Genomic DNA, 18,249 nt, shown 5'->3' on the forward strand with positions numbered 1-18,249 from the left:
GGGGTGAAATGCTTCTTGTAACTGGCAAGCAGCAAATAAGCCTATTAAAGATTGAGTGCTTTATAGTAACATCAGGTGATGTTGCTTACTCTATCACCTGTCTACAGCCCATTTCGAGTTGTAAAGAAACTGCAGCCACCACCCCACACATAAAGACTGTGTGACAGCAGTGTAAGGAGGAGTAGTACTGAGGCTGGACTGACATCAGCAGTTTGGACTGCAGAAATGAGATCAGGAGAGACTGATGCCTTGTAAGTCCCACCTCCACAAAGATGTGGGTGAAGTTTAGGAACCAGAGTCTTCCTCTGGTAAATGCATATAGAGTTGACCTGTAGTATACTTTCTATTAATTAACTCAGTTGAAAACTCATTTTGTTTTTTGGAAACAAAAATAGAAATGCGGGAGAAGTAAATTTGTATATTGTACTAACAAGGGGCAGGACTCACAGCTGAGTTCCAAAGCTTGAGCCCTTGTTTAGCTCTGCTTTCTATTAACCATGTTTCGCTGTCCTTCATTACCCAAAGGGCAACACATCATTAAGCAAAAACTTATTCTCGAATAATGGATTAAGCCTAGGTTGACAGATGCTCACACAATCCCCCTAGACACTGGTATGCAGAACTAACAGTAAGTGCAGATTCATCTTGACAAGAAAATGTAGCTGTTAGGCTTAATTATAGAGGAAAACATAGGAGTAAATCTCTCAAATATATGGTGGATAAATAATATTTGTAATATATAATATATAATAATACTGTAAAATAATATATACAAGAATATATATACAAGAAATAATATATTGTCAAGAAAAAAATACAATACATATTTATTATCTTTATTTGTGCCACTTATATCTAAATATCCCACCTCTGACAGAAGCTTGAATCTCTACATGAGGCCAGGTAAGGGAGGGAAAATTATTATACAGCTAAGCAAAGGACAAGTACCTCACACTGTATACCTGCAATTTCATAAATTTACCTTCATTAATTCTCTGTATCTGTTCCCTTTTAAACTGCTGGACAGGTTCTCCAGCACTGCAGCAGACTGAAGTTCATGTTCTGGGCAGCTGAAGCAACTCTCCCTGCCCAACACTTGTAAACACGTATTTTAGAGATCTCTTGCAAAAGCTGCATTCATCTTCAACAGCGAGTGAAGAAGTGACTTCACCTCTACACTGGTGTTTCAGAAGAAGTCTTGGTCATACACCTCAAACTGAGCTCATTCCATTTCCACCAAGAGGGAGGTCATGTTTTGTATTTGCATGGCACACTTCATACTGTTGCCCAGCTGGACGAGCTGAGGAGGAGTTACCCACTTCCCAGCTATCAGCACAGTGCATCTGCCCGTGATCTCCGGAGTGATCAGTGGCAGGATGATGGATATCCATGCCTTTGAGTTAGGTACTCCAAACTGGAGATGAGGTCCCTTTGGCACCAAGTAAGAGCCCAACTTTTGTAACATGATGGCAGCTTTAGACTTGCATTTCCTGCCAGCTTTCTTCGAAGGGCTGGCTGGAGCTCTGTTCGCCAGGAATGCTAAGCACTGTGCTTTTTCTTTTCTCAAAGTGTTGTAAACTCTATCCTAATCATCATCTTTCGTCACAGGCAGCTGGGCAAAATCTCAGCAAGTAGCCCAAATACTTCATCCCACAACACCTGGACATGTGATTCAACATTTGCTTAATTTTTAGGGAGAAACAACTTCACTGAGAGGAGCTAGACAGCCATGTCACCGATCCTTAAACGGATGTTAGGTATGTGCCATAGCAACACTCAGCGCTAGCACAGATGATAAAGGAGCCTATTTAAAGTCACGAGGTCATTGGCTTTATGACTCACACATTCCTGATAGCAAGCTTTGTTCCTCGATCGAGCCTTTCCACTTACTGAAAGCCTAGAATACTGCAACAGTAGTTAAAACAATTAATAAACGATTGCTCTGCATGTTCCTGAAGGAAGTACTCACCTTTCCAACAAGGGCTGGAATATTCATCGAGTTAGTTGCAAAGCCCATGCCAAACACCATAGCATCTTCCACACCAAGGAACTTGGCCACAAGTTTCTCTAGCTCTACATGTTTGTCTAGGGTGCCTGCAGAAATAAGCACACGGAATATTAAATCTCATTAAACTGTGAAAGTTATTAAGACACAAAACATACAAAAGAACAGGCTAGAAGTGTGTCATTAAGCTCTACGACATTAAGTTCTAATGAAGGTCTTCCATTTGTATCCTGTGCATGTGGGCTAATGCAAGAGGTGCAAACCAGCTGTGACTAATGCTAACAAACACTGCTGCTGTTAAGGCAGCAAAGCAGTTGCTATGGGAAAAAACTTCCTTTTCCCGTAATAACTTTTGACATAGTTTATTCTGAAGACTAATTTTTTTTGTCTTTTTCTCTCCCCTGCAATGAGGGTAAAAATACCTCCTTTTTGCAAGAAATGTGGGACAAACATTTTAGGCATTCTTGAGTTCTCTCGATGTGAAAACAAATATGGGTGACAACAAAACTCTCCCTTTTTTATTGCCTGCCTATGTATATGTACAACACTCTTAATTAGGATTTTATATGGATAGACAAACAAAAGCAGTCTCCATATTTTTCTGCTTTGGAAAGTAAAAGCTATTCCACTCCCCATAACTGATGATAACTCTCCTCTTTCCTTCCTCTCAACAGGAAACATAAACAATAATGCAGCACTAGAGAGCCTTCTTAATTGCATGTTAATTATCTAATATTAGTGCCTGAAGTCTCCAAACAAGTAAGGTGCTCCAACTATCCAACAAAAACAGTATCCTTTCTGCCCAACTCACAGCGGAGGATGACAAAATACAAAAGGCAAACAAACAAAAGAGTGGTGTTAAGAGACTGAGATAACAGATAGCTTTGAACAGTAAGGAATCATCTCAACTTGCCAGCTCTCTAGTCCTTGGTTGCCTGGCTGTGCATTGCAGGGACCAAGGCAGAAGGAGCTCTTACAGGATGATCTGTGGGGAAGAAAAGAGAGTGGCCTGTGGATTCTGACAGCATTTCCCCTATGAATAAGGCTGTAATCAGAGAACAGAAGAAAAGAATTAGGCAAGTGAATATGTTACCTCACTTGCACTGCACAAACTGATGCCACAATAACATAAAGTGAATTACAATGGATGGGACAGGAAAGCTGTGCTCACTGTGATGAACAAAGGGCAGATGAAGGAGGAAAGCAGAAGCTTGGCTAGAGTGTCTCAACAAGAATGATGAGTCAGGAAGATGATCTTACCTTCACCATGGAGCAGAGCTCATTAAAAAAATCAAATATAAGTGGCAGGAGAACAGTTTCAGCAACAGCACTAAGTCAGCTGGTTACAGTGAAGCAGCGTTTTCATTATTTTTTCTCATTAAATATCTAAAGTCAGAATGACATCCGTTTGGAAATAGACTGTGACAAATATCTATCACACAGGCAGGTAACTCTCCAACAATCAGGGAGATAAGGAGCAAGGGTCATGTGGCTTCTTGAAAAACGTGGATTACATGGACAGTAAAGGACAGCAGTGCTGAGATTTTGCCAGGGCCCTCCTGGGCTGTGCTAGACCAGAGCCTACTCCAGCAGAGCTTCAAGAGTGAGTCTGCACTCGTATCACACTGCATCTACCTGGAGCTGGGTTGTCTCTGTGCTCTGAGAATTAGGTAGTGTGATACAGAAAAGGTGGCTCTGCAGAAACTCCACTACGTGTGAGCTGAGTTTGTGTGAAGCTCTTTGAGGATGGCTATTTTTTGAGTTTGTACAACCCAAGATACACAAGGGTATGAGCTGGCTCTGCACACAGCCACTGTTTAGTAGCCAGGCTCCATGAAATACAAAACAGAGCTGAGCTGCTCACTGGGAATGTGGGTGAGAATGTCTTAACTTGTAAGCCCAGCAGAACTCAGCACGTATTTCTGTGGTTAGTTCTGTATTTTTGCAAATTGGGCCCAGCTAGTCTTCAACCTGGTTACAGCTCTCATTGACAACTAAGAGTTCCAGCATGATCAGCTGCCTTAGTGTTCCTTTCACGTGTTATTTTGTCACTTGAGGGCTATCAGCACACAAAAAGGAGATGAAGTCGGAAATGGAAGCTTGAAGCCAAGCACACTACGGTCATTGCTTGAATTAGAAGGTTTGTGAAAGCATGAGAAACAAGCAGTGCGTGCTTTGCAAGGCAGGCATTTTAAGGCATGACACAGTTGTCCCTGACTATACCAGGGCTAAGTCTGACACTACTGGGGTGGAGTTAAATTGCTTTTTCGGGTTGCATCACATGTTTTCTGTTGTTGCAAACAGGAAAAGCCTGACTCAATACAGATTGTTCTGTTAAAGCTCCTGTTAGATGACCCACAAAGGAACAGCACTTTTTGGAGCTATTTTTATTGATTTTGTCATGGTGAAGAATGAGACATTCTGAAAGTGACTGATTCCTACTTACTATTTACTGATCCTAAGAGTGAATGCAGATGATATTGTACATCACTATTGCCTACAAATCCTGGAATACAAATTGAAATTGGTTTGCAAAACAAAATCCTGAATGACAAGGATTTGCAAAACGAGCCCTGGTTTTGAATCATGCTAATTACCGTGGCAATATTGTTGGTGGGAGGTAAGGTGTTGCAGAAGCAATACAACACACACCAGTACTGTCAGTGGGAGGTTCGTGACAGCTGTGTACATCGAACAGAGTTGAAAAAGCATATAATTATGCTTTTAATGTAATCATATCAGATTTAATTTAATCATATCAGACGATACCTCCACACAGGATGTCCTTGGACACTCTATAACTGACACCAATTCCATCACCTCTCTTCATTGGAAGAAACAAGGGGGCAGGTGTGTGCTGCTGGGATGAGGCTTGTCCACTAGCACTCCCAGCTGTCACAGCCACCGCCACGACAAGCATAAGCAGCACTACCAGACAGATGCAAATTTGATCCAAAGGAACTGGCACAAGCTGAAACATCTCAGCATCTAAAGCTACATAACAAAGGCAGTAATTACACAGCTCTTCATTAAACACAGCCTTAGAGATGTCAAGTGAGGTTATCCTGGCCCTTAGAATGTTTTGTGTTGTACTAGATTCAAGGCCAGTATCGTGATCTGATGAATGAATAGTGATATACTGGCTACATTTTTTTTAATACATTGTATACACAGATACGTTTTATGCTTGCCCTATAAACAGACATTAGAATTTCCCCACTGACTGACTACAGCTTGGCTTGACCCAACAAATGAGGACACAACTCAATAATATACACCAAATCACCAGGAAAGATTTAAGGGGAAAAAAAAAAAAAAGGTAACTGCATCTTTAAGAGACAAAATTAAATCCTTTTGAAAGTTATTCTTCCCTGCTGAACAGCTGTACGTAATAGAGTATAGCAGGAGTTACTGTGATCTGAGACTATATAGGTATTAAGATCAAAGATCATATCAAAAGTGGACTTTCACAATGAGAACCACCTCCACAGATTCCCACACTTCTCAAAGCAAACCCCCTCCTTTTCAAAATCTGGTGACCCAGTTCCCTCCATTAACTTGCCACTGCACTCTGTTTGACAAGGAACATGAAGTACACTGTGTTTTGACAGGCTTTTTCATAGACTTACCCATGCTGTTGGGCTGAAAGTCACTGTCAGACTACTAGACTGATAAAGCTGGAAGATGGACTTCCCATGATCCATACAGCCATTATTTAGTTCGACATTTTCAGCTCGGACAAGATGGTTTATGCCACTGGTTAATCTGCCCAAGACAGTCTTTCAGGTTCTTATACACCAATGACACAGACTGGTTGAACTGCCAACATGGGCAACAGTATCTTGTAATAGAATTTTATGCTTGGAATTCCAAGACCCAAAGAAGACAGGGAAATACCTGCTCGCCTCAAGTTAAACAAAAGCTGGGGGAGGAAACTGATATAAGCAACAAGCCCTTGAAAGAAAAAAGAACAGCTGGGAACCCTACGAACCCCTGAGGTGACTCACCAAGGTGAATGAGAACCATTACACTATGAAAATGAGGGCTTGTCAGCAGCATCCTTGGGAGGGTGGGGAACAGAACAAAGCACCTGAACCTCCTTGTCGCATTTGACACTTATGGACATAAACTCACTCTGGTAAGATGCTTGTCAGAGATGAAAAAAATCTGTATTATTGAAACACATACACGTTTTTACAAAAGCAAGATTGGATGAGTTATCAAGAGAAGAATGAAGAAACAGAAGCTGGAGAAATATTATTTCTTTACACTGTGTTGCCAGAGTAGACGATGCAGATGGTATCACTGTCCTACAGAGCCACCACCAGAGGAAAGCCTCAACTTGTAGACTGAGACATGTTGGAAAGAGAGGGAGAGAAGCACACAGTAATGTTATGTAGTTGCCTCATTTGACACTGTATGTGCAGAAAAGAGTCCTAAAATAAAGAGGTTTTGATGAATCATTTGATAGAAAGGAAATGCTCAAGTTTTCTAAACATTGCTACCAACTGACAGGGCTTTCATACCACAAAGATGCCATGGGTGCCATATATCTAATAATGTACCTGTGTAATTTATTGATTCTCAGAAAAAAGGTGGATTAGTTTTAAAAAACCTTCCAGTTGAATTTAGATCTTCTGGTTTTGCTTCCTTTTTTTTTCCCTTTAGAAAAACGCAAGGTTAAAATTTCCAGTTTAAATGGAGCTGCTTCATGCTAAAGCCTGTATGGCAGTACCTTAAGTATCTAAATACTTGCATGCCGATAACATCATATATTGGCGATATTTTAGGTATTAAACAAGTCACACAACCCTTAACTCCTACAGATGCCTTCAATTCCACCTGCCAGCAGATGGACTATCCAGACTATTAATCTTGTTTTGCAAAGTATACTTTTGTAATGGTGAAATACCAGGAAATATCCTGACCCAATGATCCCAAGTTGTTCGTAAGTTGTTCATAAGTTGGATTAGTTATTTATGAGAGGGTAGGTACAAAAAAGGAAAAGGCTGTTAGTAGGAGATGACAAAAGAGAATTCTAATGTTTCCTAATTTATACCATACCCTATCAGAAAATAGCTAAGATTATGAAGTGTGTGTGTGTGTGTATATATACAAACATGCACACAAATTCTCATTTTTGTGGCTTTATTTCTCCTTAAGATCCTACTTGGAAACCGTAAATTATGGAAAATTCAGTTCTTTATCTCTTTCTCCTAACTGAAAAATGAAACATTTATTAATGTTTGTACAGTATTATGTTTAAAATGAGCCCTGGCACTAATTAAACCTTTGAAGTAGTATAAAAGAAAGAACGGCCAAATAGTTATTTTTGTCTTTTTGAAATGCTGCTAGAAATTCATATTGGGCCTTAAAACCCAAAGGAAGGAGGTAAATAGGATTGAGCTACTTTTGTAGGTTGAATGTTGGCACAGATTTTCAGATCTACTTTTTAGAAATGAGACCACAATCAAGTGTAAAAAATCCTCAAAGAAAAAGCCCTAAAACTGAGTGCAAGTTAGGTGTTAAAGGGTAATCTCCTAATATGCCCTCCAGAGTGAATCACCCTGCAAGTGTTCTGTGCAGGCTCCATCTTGTCTTTTGGTCCAAGGCATAATCACAGGAGAAGGATTTCAAAAGGCAGGAATCCTGCCTGGCTGCTTAACCAGCACTAATGACACGTTTGCTCCAGTTACTCACGTATACCATCTCCATGAGGAATAATGGGGAGCTAGATAAACAGAGCATTGGAGTACTGGCTGTCCATGTGACAGTCCTGTCACCAGCCTGGTCCCAAGCCTAGGAGCACTCAGAGCACGATAATCTGCCTTATCTTAAAAAAAGTGTAACTTTGCTGATTTTATTATCATCTGAAAGCAGCAAGCAGGAAACTAATTGGCATGTTTCTCAATAATTCTCAGTCACATTGCTTAGAAAAGGCTGACTATAAACACTGAGCCACAGGATGGGCTCAGAAAAAAGGCTTTTGAGTCTGCTTCCAACAGTAGCCAGCTCCCACTCCAGCCATTAAAACACACTGATTTGCATGGGAAAAAGGATGTTATGTTCAAGTTGTCATTCTTTCATATTTTTCATTATATGGGGGAATACTTACTATTTCATATTTATTTAGGTTCCTATTTGCTGGCAGTTTTATTGAGCTAAAAAGTAACACTTCTGAGGGAAAAATTAACACACGGAAAACAGTATAGGTATTTTTGGGGCGTAGTTTACACGAAATGCCCTAATGTTACAAACACTCCATTAGTTGAACAGTTGCTGTCCAGTTACTTATGGAATCATGGAATGAATCACAGAATAGTTTGTGCTGGAAGGGACCTTAAAGATCATCTCATTCCAGTGCCCCACTTTGGGCAGGGACATGGACACCTTTCTCTAGATCAGGTTGCTCCAAGCCCCATCCAGCCTGTCCTTGAACACTTCCAGTAATGGGCATCCACTGCTTCTCTGAACAACCTGTTCCAGTGCCTCACCACCCTCACAGGGAAGAATCTCTTCCTGATATCTAGTCTGACCCTGCCCTCTTGTCAGTTTGAAGCCATTCCCTCTCATCTCGTCACTCCACGCCCTTGTAAAAAAATCCCTCTCCAGTTTTCTTGTAGCCACCTTGCGGTACTGGATGTCTACTTAAATCCTTCAAGACTCAGGAATTATTTTCCCAGACCCAACATTTATTCCTAAAAACTAAAACTTCCTACTTATTTTTGTCCCAGTTGGTTTCTTGATGTATAGTGAACAAGCCAAGAAATAAAAACAATGACCTTTTCCTGCACCTACAGGAGAGACTGCTGCTGACAAAAGCTGCTTTAATTTAAATAACTCCCATGGTCAATTTTGTCAGGTACAGTAGGGGCACATCTCTCTGTATCCTCCCTTGGCATCTCCCACAGTTAATAAGGGCACTCTGAATCAGGTACAGTTTGGGTATTTCTAGTAACTATCAATGATCTCTCCTCTGCACGCGTGGCCGATGTCCCTTAGAATGCAAGGGAGTGAGAAGTCCTGGCACCTGCAGCAATGAGCTCCTTGGGTCTGCCAGCCTCCAGTATTTAGGTGAAAACCTTCTACCAGCTTCATACTGAAGATCAGTAGATCTGGTAGTGGGAGAGGCAATGGACAGTGAACCCTGACCACTCTTCCACATCACACATTGTATTGAACACTTCTACAATTTCTCCCTTTAGGCTCTTTTTGAGTGAGATGACAGGCATTTGTGACAGCTGAAGACAGCAAGCTCAGTAGTTGTTCACCCAGAAGCCATCTGAGGCCTTTGAGGATGTCTGTGGCCCTTCTCTTACACTTTCCAGTTTTGCTAAATATTTCTGATCAGACCTGCACAGAGTACTCAAGACAACAGCAAACAGCAGCTTTATGCAGTAGCATACTGAGGCTCTATGGCTGGCTTTCTGTGTACTTTCTAGTAACTTCTAGTGTTTGATTTGCTTTCTGACCATGGAACAGTAAGTTAATTCTTCCATGGATGTACCACTTATAACTCCAAGATCTTGCTCCTAAGGGATAGTAGCTAGCTTCGTCTCAAAAAAAGGAAAGTATTTTTCTTTCACATTGAAAGTCCCACAAACCCCTCAGAAATGTGTCTTAAACAACACCATTATACTAAGAAAGTAATTTATTAGTATTACAATTAAATAGAGCATGGAACTAAAAATTGAGAGAAAAGCCTTAAATCTTTTTATGAGGGACAAATCTAGGAAGGTCAGCCACTGTTTTCATCAGTTTTAACCATGCTGTAAGAGGAAACTACCTGCAACAACATTCTGGTACGACAGCGTTGTATACCCTCTTCACAGCCTGGCCAGTTGTAAGAGGAGGCGTGTAGGCAGAAGACCATAAAAGACAGTTTTACTATCATGTATTCTTTCAAATATCACTCACATTACTTTCACTTGTGTCTTCTTTGTTTTACCCTCTCTCTGAAATCTTCTGAAAGCAGTGGAATGATGCTTCTCAAAAAGAGAGCTACCACTGCTTACAGAGAGATCTTGGTAAAACTCAAACATGCCAGACACTTAAATGCACACAGGCAGAGCAGTACTTCCAAAGTCAATTAGCCTGAAAATATAAATATGTTCAAGTGCTCTCTTGGATTAGAACCCCACAGGCAATTTGCACAGCCTTGGCTCTTGCAGCTCACTGCACTTTTACTTGAAAACACTTTACCTCTGCACACAATAACAACAGAAGTTTTGAAATGTGATCTGCCCAGAAACAAACTCATCCTGTTCTTTTTATCTAAGATGAAGATGAGAAATGATAATTTAAAAAGTTAAGACCTTTCATTCAGACCCTTCCCTATCTCTCTCTTTGATACATTTAACTCAGAATTTTTCTGTTCAACTGTGATGAGAATGCAGCACAAGAATGTAAAGGAGCAAGGAAAGAGGATATCCACTATGAATAAGAGGCTGTTTTCCTTAGGCTGTTTATAGAGATCTTGGTGACAGATAGGCTCCAAAGAGCCAGCACCAACGAAGGAACCACTGCTCAGCACACAAACACAGGCCCTCTGTTACCTGCCCAGGATAAAATGCTGTGACTGCTCATTTACACCAGCTAAGTCAGGCCCAAACACACTGCTTTCCTTTCTTAATAGGTCTATGTCCAAGCTGCTCTCCGAAATCCACTTCCAAAAGACTGAGACTCACAAGGATTTTAGGATGTTCTTTATCTGTAGTCCATGCTTGCATTGTGAATAGTCTTGATGCAGTTCATGGGACTGTTTGTTGTGAAGGTAATTAGAATGAATCTAAAACCCTGCTCAATCAGTGAGGACAACAACAGCACAGGAGCTCAGATGAAGAGAAAATCCTATAAATCTCTACACACTGGCTCTCAGATACACTAAATGAAGTTACCTATTAAGATTTTTAATATTTGAACACAGAATCAATCTTTTAATAAGTTGGGTTGGTTTGTTTTTTTCTTATAAATTAAGCCACACAAGTCTTCCATTAAAAAAACTCAGCAAAAGCTACAGAATAAGGAACACCAGCCATAACCTTAGATGTACTGAAAACAACTTGAAATGTTCTTAGACAAAATAGAACCCAAGAGAAAAAGAGAGAAAGCTTCCTTCAGTACCTTAAAGGACTAGCAATGGTGACCACTTTCAAGCATGCAATGCAGGTTAAATAATATATTGCAGTCACCAGATGGGTCACCTACAAAAGGAAAAGTAGGGTCAATCTGTAAACCCTCTCTGGGTGGTGCCGCTGACATAATTACTATTGGCAAATCAAACCACAATGACAAGATAAGAAGCAGGTGACAAAGTCTGCATTACTTTTTTGTCTGAAATGGAGACTTTATATAAAAACTTAAATTAAATACAGTATTTTTTCTGTAAGATTTATGGAAGAACAGAGGTTACTTTGAAGATACAAAACGTAATTTTTTCAGGTTGCTGGATTAGAAACAAGAAGTCTATAAAGACTTCTGCATTCTGGGAAGCCTACATCTTCTTTCTTTTTTTTTTTTTTTTTGATAACTCCCAAGAAAGGTAAAGCCTGAAGAGAAATATCCTCTTGCGTTTCTATGGCTTGAAACTGTTTTATTTTTTCTGAAGTGTAAGATGATGGTACCATAAGGAATGCAAGGCTTTGTGTAAAAACAGAAAGTTGAAGGTAACACTGCATGCAGCCTACAAACCAACAAAGCAGACAAATCATAAAGGACATATAAACCAAGAATGTCAGATGGAGCCTTCCTGAATTTATTTGCTAAAGGCAAACTAGAAATATTTTGTTTGCATTTGTGTGGAAACTACTGGTTTTTGCCAGTAGTATCTCATAAAACATTGCAATACATTCTTAGAACACGGGATTAGAAACATTATGTAAAAGATCATTTTACTAATCTGAAACCTCTGTGTGTGATCATTTTACTAATCTGAAACCTCTGTGTGTGGTAACTGATACAAATCTGTGATGCAGTTGAATTTGCCCTTGAACAATACTTGAAATCTCAGTGCGTTTTTTACTTCTCTTAAAATATAAGCCTGTTACTTCCGTCATTAAAAATCCCAGGCCAGTATACGACACATGTGCTTTTGCTTTTCCAAAAATCAGTACTATTTTTCCTTTTGAAAAAAACCCTCATGTGAGAACAAATAAAACACAGCATTCCTTCTAATTGTGAAACGAGTAATTGCTGATGTGATTACAGTTCTCTAAGAATCCAATTCTTTCAAGATATCTGTGATAAAATGAGAATAGTTTTACAGAAACTTTGGTGGCCATCTTGCTGTTTACTCACCCATTTCTTGCCTGGTACTGCAGACTCCTGTCCCGTATTTTTCTAACTCTATGGTCACAGTTTTCAAAGCATTAACATCTGTTTCTGCAAAGCCGAGGTAGTTATAAGAACCCATATTGATTACATTCTTGATAGTCCTTCCTGTAAACCTACAATTAAAGCAAATTTTGAACAACAGCGCAATTTTCCCTCCAATCCCAAATGAAAAGAAAAAAACCCCAAGTTTTCCCACCAAATTTTGTTCTGGTGTCAAATTCCTACTTGGGAATTTACAATCCTCATACTCTAACAGCCCCAAAGTTTTTCTAGCCTTTCTCTTTTCCTAACTAAGTACTGCTTCTTGGTCAGAGTGCTTTCTAGAAGCCACACTGTAGATGGCAATATACTGGTAAATTGAATGGTGAATGGCTGCTTTTATGGTTTTAAATAAACAAACAAACCTACAACTTTATTTAAGGAACAACTTCCAGACATTAATTTTTCAAGCAAATTGTCAACTGCTTCCATTAAGTCATCGGTGTTCTCACACAGACAGAGAGCTTAAACTTGATGAAAATACGGGAAACACTATGATGCGTTCTCAGTAAGCTCAAATACAGCCAACCTACCCATTGTCTGTGCTGTGAATTTCCATAGCTGCTTAATTCAGCTGCAATACACCAAAACCTTCAAGCTGTAATCTGCTTAAAACCCACTGCCAAAGACTCACTATGAAGGCAAGAAGCCACATTCATGCAGTGCAAGGTATTATGATTTAAAACCTAACCAAGGGATAAAACAAATTTTGTTGTAATATTTTGAGTCAAGGTCTGTTATAAATGGAGTGTGAGCAGTCTTGTGCTGACACAGCCAAACAAAATCTTGCAAGCCAAATTTTTGGATTGTAAACCCGTTTGCAATAGAGTTGGAAATCCATACTGCATTTCCAAACAAATACTCCGATGAAAAGGATCAGATTGTCGGCATGGTGCTGACTGCAGAAAGAAGCATGCCGATGGATTCTAGACAAGGATCTAGACAGAACTTTCTGTGCTTTGCAGAGGTATCAGGAGTATGCTTATGAAGCTGAGAGCAGCAGAGTGTAAGATGACTCACCTAAATGTCCAGTTGTAATCATCTGTAACGCGCTCCATGAGGTCAAACTGTGGCCCAGGGACACTGCAAATTGGACGATTCCAGTTATCCCGTATTCTCAAATAGAGGTTTCTGGTGTAAAAGTTCTCAAAATCTTGATAAAGTGGCACAAAGTCCTGGTTTGAAAACATGCACAGGGTTATGTTGCTGGGAAAATATCTGCTTCTGTACCCAACTCATTCCTATTAACAGGGAAAAACTGATTCATCAGTAAACAGAGCGATAGCAGCCACAAGTTGGTCTAATTCCCCCTACATATCCTGAATGTTGGAAATGGTAAAAAAATCAAAATTCTTTCATTTAAAGAAACCAATTGTTTCAAATTGATCATTTTTCTACATGTGGAGCAGATTGCAAAAGACAACTCACTACATTTCATGAAATGCTGGATACATTAGACTAAATCTAGTCCAACATATGGGATTTGGGCATTACTGGCCTGACCTGGAGGTGCAAACATCCAGTTAAGACAATTTTTTTTGGTTGAGAATTAGTGTCTATCTAAGGATTTTACTTGGAAATTAAATTTAAACAAAGCTTTATATGAAACAGCAATATATCCATGTTGGGCACTGCATACAATAAACTGATAAAATAACATGGCATGCAGTTAACATACGTGGGAGAATTAAATAAACATGCAATCCATAGTGAGGACAAAAAAATTTAAGTGGCACAACTGGAATCAACAAATGGCTAAATCATGAAGTGAATTGAAAATGATATTCATTAAGTTATGCACACATCTTTGAAAATTGAAAACAGGAAACAATTTCAGGAATTTTATTTGCAAGGGAAACAGTAACACTCTCCATGTTTTTCCTTCGTTATGCCAGGTGTTACCATAAATGATGACTCAAACTGCACAGAGGAGGAGGAGCAACCAAAAATTCTAAACAAAATTGGAAGGCTGTTGATCTTGCAAAGGTGCAAGTTTCACTTAGAACTATGTGGGATGAAAAATTTCGGGAGTTACAAGAATTCAGACTACATCCGCTTTGTTCTGGGACATGACTCCTTAGTGCTCTGTGACCAGCAGTTCAGCAAACAAGCCAGCAATTATAACAAAGTTAGTACTGCCTCGCTGTGAAAGACCACATAAGACAGCCAGATGGGACAAAGGAAAATCAGGGTTTAGGAGATTTGGAAAGATGATATATTTAACAATAAGGCATTTCTGAGTTTTCTTTTTCTGTGGATTGACCTCAAATACTGAGATTCTGTTTTGCTGAGAGTATTATGGCACTGTTACAACAAGGTGAACATGTGCCTGGGTAAAAATCACGACTTTACATAAATGTAGGTACATAATCATACACATGCATACAACTCCACTGCAGGGTGTGTTCACTCCTCTCACCCCTTGTGCAACGTTCTGCAAAAATGAAAGTTGTCTGCCTTGTTACTTCCACAAGTCACTGTAAATCACTTGCAAGCAGGGGAAAACTCAGCTGTGGATACATAACGACCTTTTCATACATACTTTTTGTTGTTCTCTCTCCGCAGCAATGTTACGTTTTTCTAGTCCCCAGGCTCTCATAAAATCTCGCAGGTAGCCAAATATTGTTCCCACTGCAAACCCCACGAAAGTAAAAACTGCAACATACATTGGTGCCTGTTCAAAGTGCTCAATAAATGTTTTTTTGTAGAGAGTTCCGTTTGATACTCCATTCTTCTGAAAAAATAGAACAGAAACTTTTGATTAATATGTTTCATCTCATCAAAACTTAGACCTTTAGACCTTGGGGCAAATCTTTTTCTCTAATTAGGAGAGACTTTTAGACCTCACACTGTATCAGCTGAAGAAGAGGACCTTTAACACTGAAGCTGCTACTGACCACTACAAGTATCTCCCATTTTCTCTCCTCTCATATCCTCAGTTGCAGGTGTCTTCAACACCACTCCCTTGTCTATTTTGAAACATGTGAAACTTATGAAAGGTTGGCAATATATTATTGTGCAATTGAACAATTATTTCAAAGGTGATTAAATGGAAACCACAATACTCTGTCTCGCAAGACAGAGCTATAAAAAGGGAAGGGCAGCATTAAAAACTCACCTACACTGTGCCTGACTGCTTCTGGAAGTCTTGTGTAACCCATTGCAGCAACTAACCTTTATAAAACAAATCCTGCCTAAACCAGGGCAGCTTTACCACAATGTTCTCCAGACCTGACAAAGTATCCAAAACAGTTATGATCCAGGCCTTCTATTTCTCTTCTGATTTCACAAATGCTTTTAATCACATTTTCAGTGACCTCTCCCATAATTCTAAGGGTACTTAAAAACAAAATAGAGAAGAGCAAAAGAAAAGGAAAAAAAAACCCCAGAAGACACACAGACAGCCTTGCTTGTTAGAATTAGTGATTCCATTGTGAGCAAATTCTAGAAATTTACAGCTGTGTGTGGACAAAATATTTTTTCAATAAAACATATTAAGATTTCAATTTTCAAATTAAAGAAGTTAAGTTTTTCAGTTGCAATATTCACTAGGCTCATCAGATTATTCTTTGGAAGAGTGGTAACTCCCTTATTTCTGCAAAACATCATGGCCTTTACAGTTACTGTCTAGTAACAGCCAATTTTCTAATTCAAAACTAACAAACCACAGTCCAGAAAAAAAAGTGCCCTGTTTAAAAAACCCCAAAACCAACCAACAAAATACCCAAGACATATACTTTGACATATTATAAAGCAAAACTACTAGCATATGAAGAAATACCATTAATACAGTTCTGCCTGTGGGAAGGATGAATTAAACAGAGTAGATTACCTAGTTATGTAATGAAGCTAGCTGAAATACCATATTCATATTAAGAACAGTTGCCAATTCACTATACTTGTAAGGACAGATTATTATTGATCTTCATACTGCATCAAAATGTTTTTATCCTCAAAGGATTTAGATTTCTGTTGTAACTTGCTGTCCAATCCTGGATTCCCAAGGGGTTTTTGGGAGAAAAAGAAATTAAAAAAAAAGAAAAGCATTGTTGGCCACAAGAGAAAATAGAAAGGCTGTGAAGGAAACCCAAAAAAGAAAAAAATATTGGTTGGGCTGAACAGAAACACATTTAGACTTTGGAAACACTTATTGCCCTGCAAGGGAGAAAGAATGCAGGGCTGGCTCTCACCATGAGAGGGGACACCTTTGAAGCAATGCTACACATGCACTCCTACCTCAAGCTAATTGCTCTTTTAGGGCAACCTATTTGCCATGAAAAACATTTTATGAGGACGAGTTAAATACATGGTCAAGTCAAATTTCACATGAGTCACAACAGCTGTGTGCACACAGTGATGAGACAAATATTTCAGACAGGATTAAGCTCAGTCCTATTACCTTACATTTGCCATGGGCTAAGAGCACATTTATGGTCATCTATGGGAAATTCAAGTGGCATTGTAGCTTGATGCTCTTGAATCAATTGGCGTCAGGCTGTGATGATGTGATAGTGCACCTGAGCCAGAGGAGAGAGTTACAATGTTTCTCTTCATCGATTTTATTAAGAAACACTTAATTGCTATAAACCTTATTGGTAAAGGAATGGGAAAGCTCCTATCAGACTTTTGCATTGCAACACTCTTCTTCCACAATAAAACTCTGCTGTTGTGGAACTCTCATTTCAGCAGGTGCCATTTGATGCAGTCAGTATGACACATGTATTTATCAGGTAACTGCTGTCACTGTCCTTAACACAAACAGCTGGGAGTAAAGAGCATAGACAGTAACGAAGTATGAAGAATGCAGAGTCAGATGTGACCCACATTCTCCAGGCTATGAAGGAAAAAAACCAAGATTCTTCATACACTTAGTCCAAGGCTGGGAGAACAAATTCAAAAAACACAGTGACATCTTGCCTAAAAAATAAAGTGAGGAAAACGAAGCGCATTTAATCCATCCCCAGAGTCCCACAAAATAGTAAAGAGAGAGTCTCAAGAAAGAATAACCAAAACAAGTGGATTTGCTGCTTCTGGAGAGTGGGAGAGTGGTAGCGGGGATGTTTTTGTGCAGCACTTCTGATCCAAGCATGGGGTACATGAGTGACTGACTGAACATCATGAGGCTGTTCAATTTCAGCCAGTCTAAACTGGCTTAATTGGTCAGTGAATGAATGCTTAATCGTCATTTTGCACTACATTACTGTCGGCTTTTTCTGTGTTACATGAAGTTTTATCTCAGAAGAAAGAGGTGGATTTGGAGACTGTGCATTTAGAACAGCAGCTATCCAGTGAAGGGTGATTTAATTCAACTCTGACTGGCATTGAAATCAAACACAGCAGATTTCCTACAAATGGCTGAAACGACTCAGAGATCATTACTTACACCATTACCCAGTGGGTGCTCTGCTGAACTGTGCACCCACAAGTGTCTCATTACCTGTAATAACACCTGCAGAAGACAGTGCATTTTCTCCTCCATACCTTCAACTGCAGCAATTGATTGGCCAAAGATTCTAAAAAAATATACATTCTCCCAACTTCAGCAATTGGTGGCTTTGAGATTTTATGACTCTAATAGTGTGTTATCACCTACAATAGTCACCAGGGATAACTGTGCATGTGTTCACCGTTTTTGAACCTAAATATGTTGGGAAAATGAATTGTGACTTTTGATAATTCATTTCATTTTTAAAAATCTGTTTCCTTTTCTATAATAAAATTACCTGACAGTGTCACGACAGTCTACTTTGTTCTTGTCTGTTCAGCTTTCCTACTCAGCCAGTTACACAACTCATAATTTTCTATACCTAAATAAATTCTGCCTCTCCACTTGTCTCTTTCCAGCCTATAAGAATCTGAATCTATATAACTCT

General features: G+C 39.4%; 1 protein-coding gene across 4 annotated transcripts in view; it reads right to left on the reverse strand.

The window, feature by feature from the left end:
- Positions 1 to 18,249, reverse strand: part of SPTLC3 (serine palmitoyltransferase long chain base subunit 3) — a 90,343-nt gene that overhangs the window by 37,756 nt on the left and 34,338 nt on the right. For 2 of the 4 annotated variants that reach the window (XM_017745332.1, XM_008642005.2), the window contains 4 exons: positions 14,919 to 15,110; positions 13,397 to 13,551; positions 12,302 to 12,450; positions 1,970 to 2,094 (listed from right to left, as the gene is read on the reverse strand). In XM_017745332.1, the coding sequence (XP_017600821.1) occupies positions 1,970 to 2,094; positions 12,302 to 12,450; positions 13,397 to 13,551; positions 14,919 to 15,110 (621 nt within the window). Of the gene's footprint in view, positions 1 to 1,969; positions 2,095 to 12,301; positions 12,451 to 13,396; positions 13,552 to 14,918; positions 15,111 to 16,775; positions 16,859 to 18,249 lie in introns of those variants that run through there. The other 2 variants (XM_017745334.1, XM_017745333.1) reach the window with 2 other exon arrangements.

This window comes from Corvus brachyrhynchos, unplaced genomic scaffold (genome assembly GCF_000691975.1).
Source record: "Corvus brachyrhynchos isolate BGI_N302 unplaced genomic scaffold, ASM69197v1 scaffold69, whole genome shotgun sequence".
Taxonomy (NCBI): Eukaryota; Metazoa; Chordata; class Aves; order Passeriformes; family Corvidae; genus Corvus; species Corvus brachyrhynchos.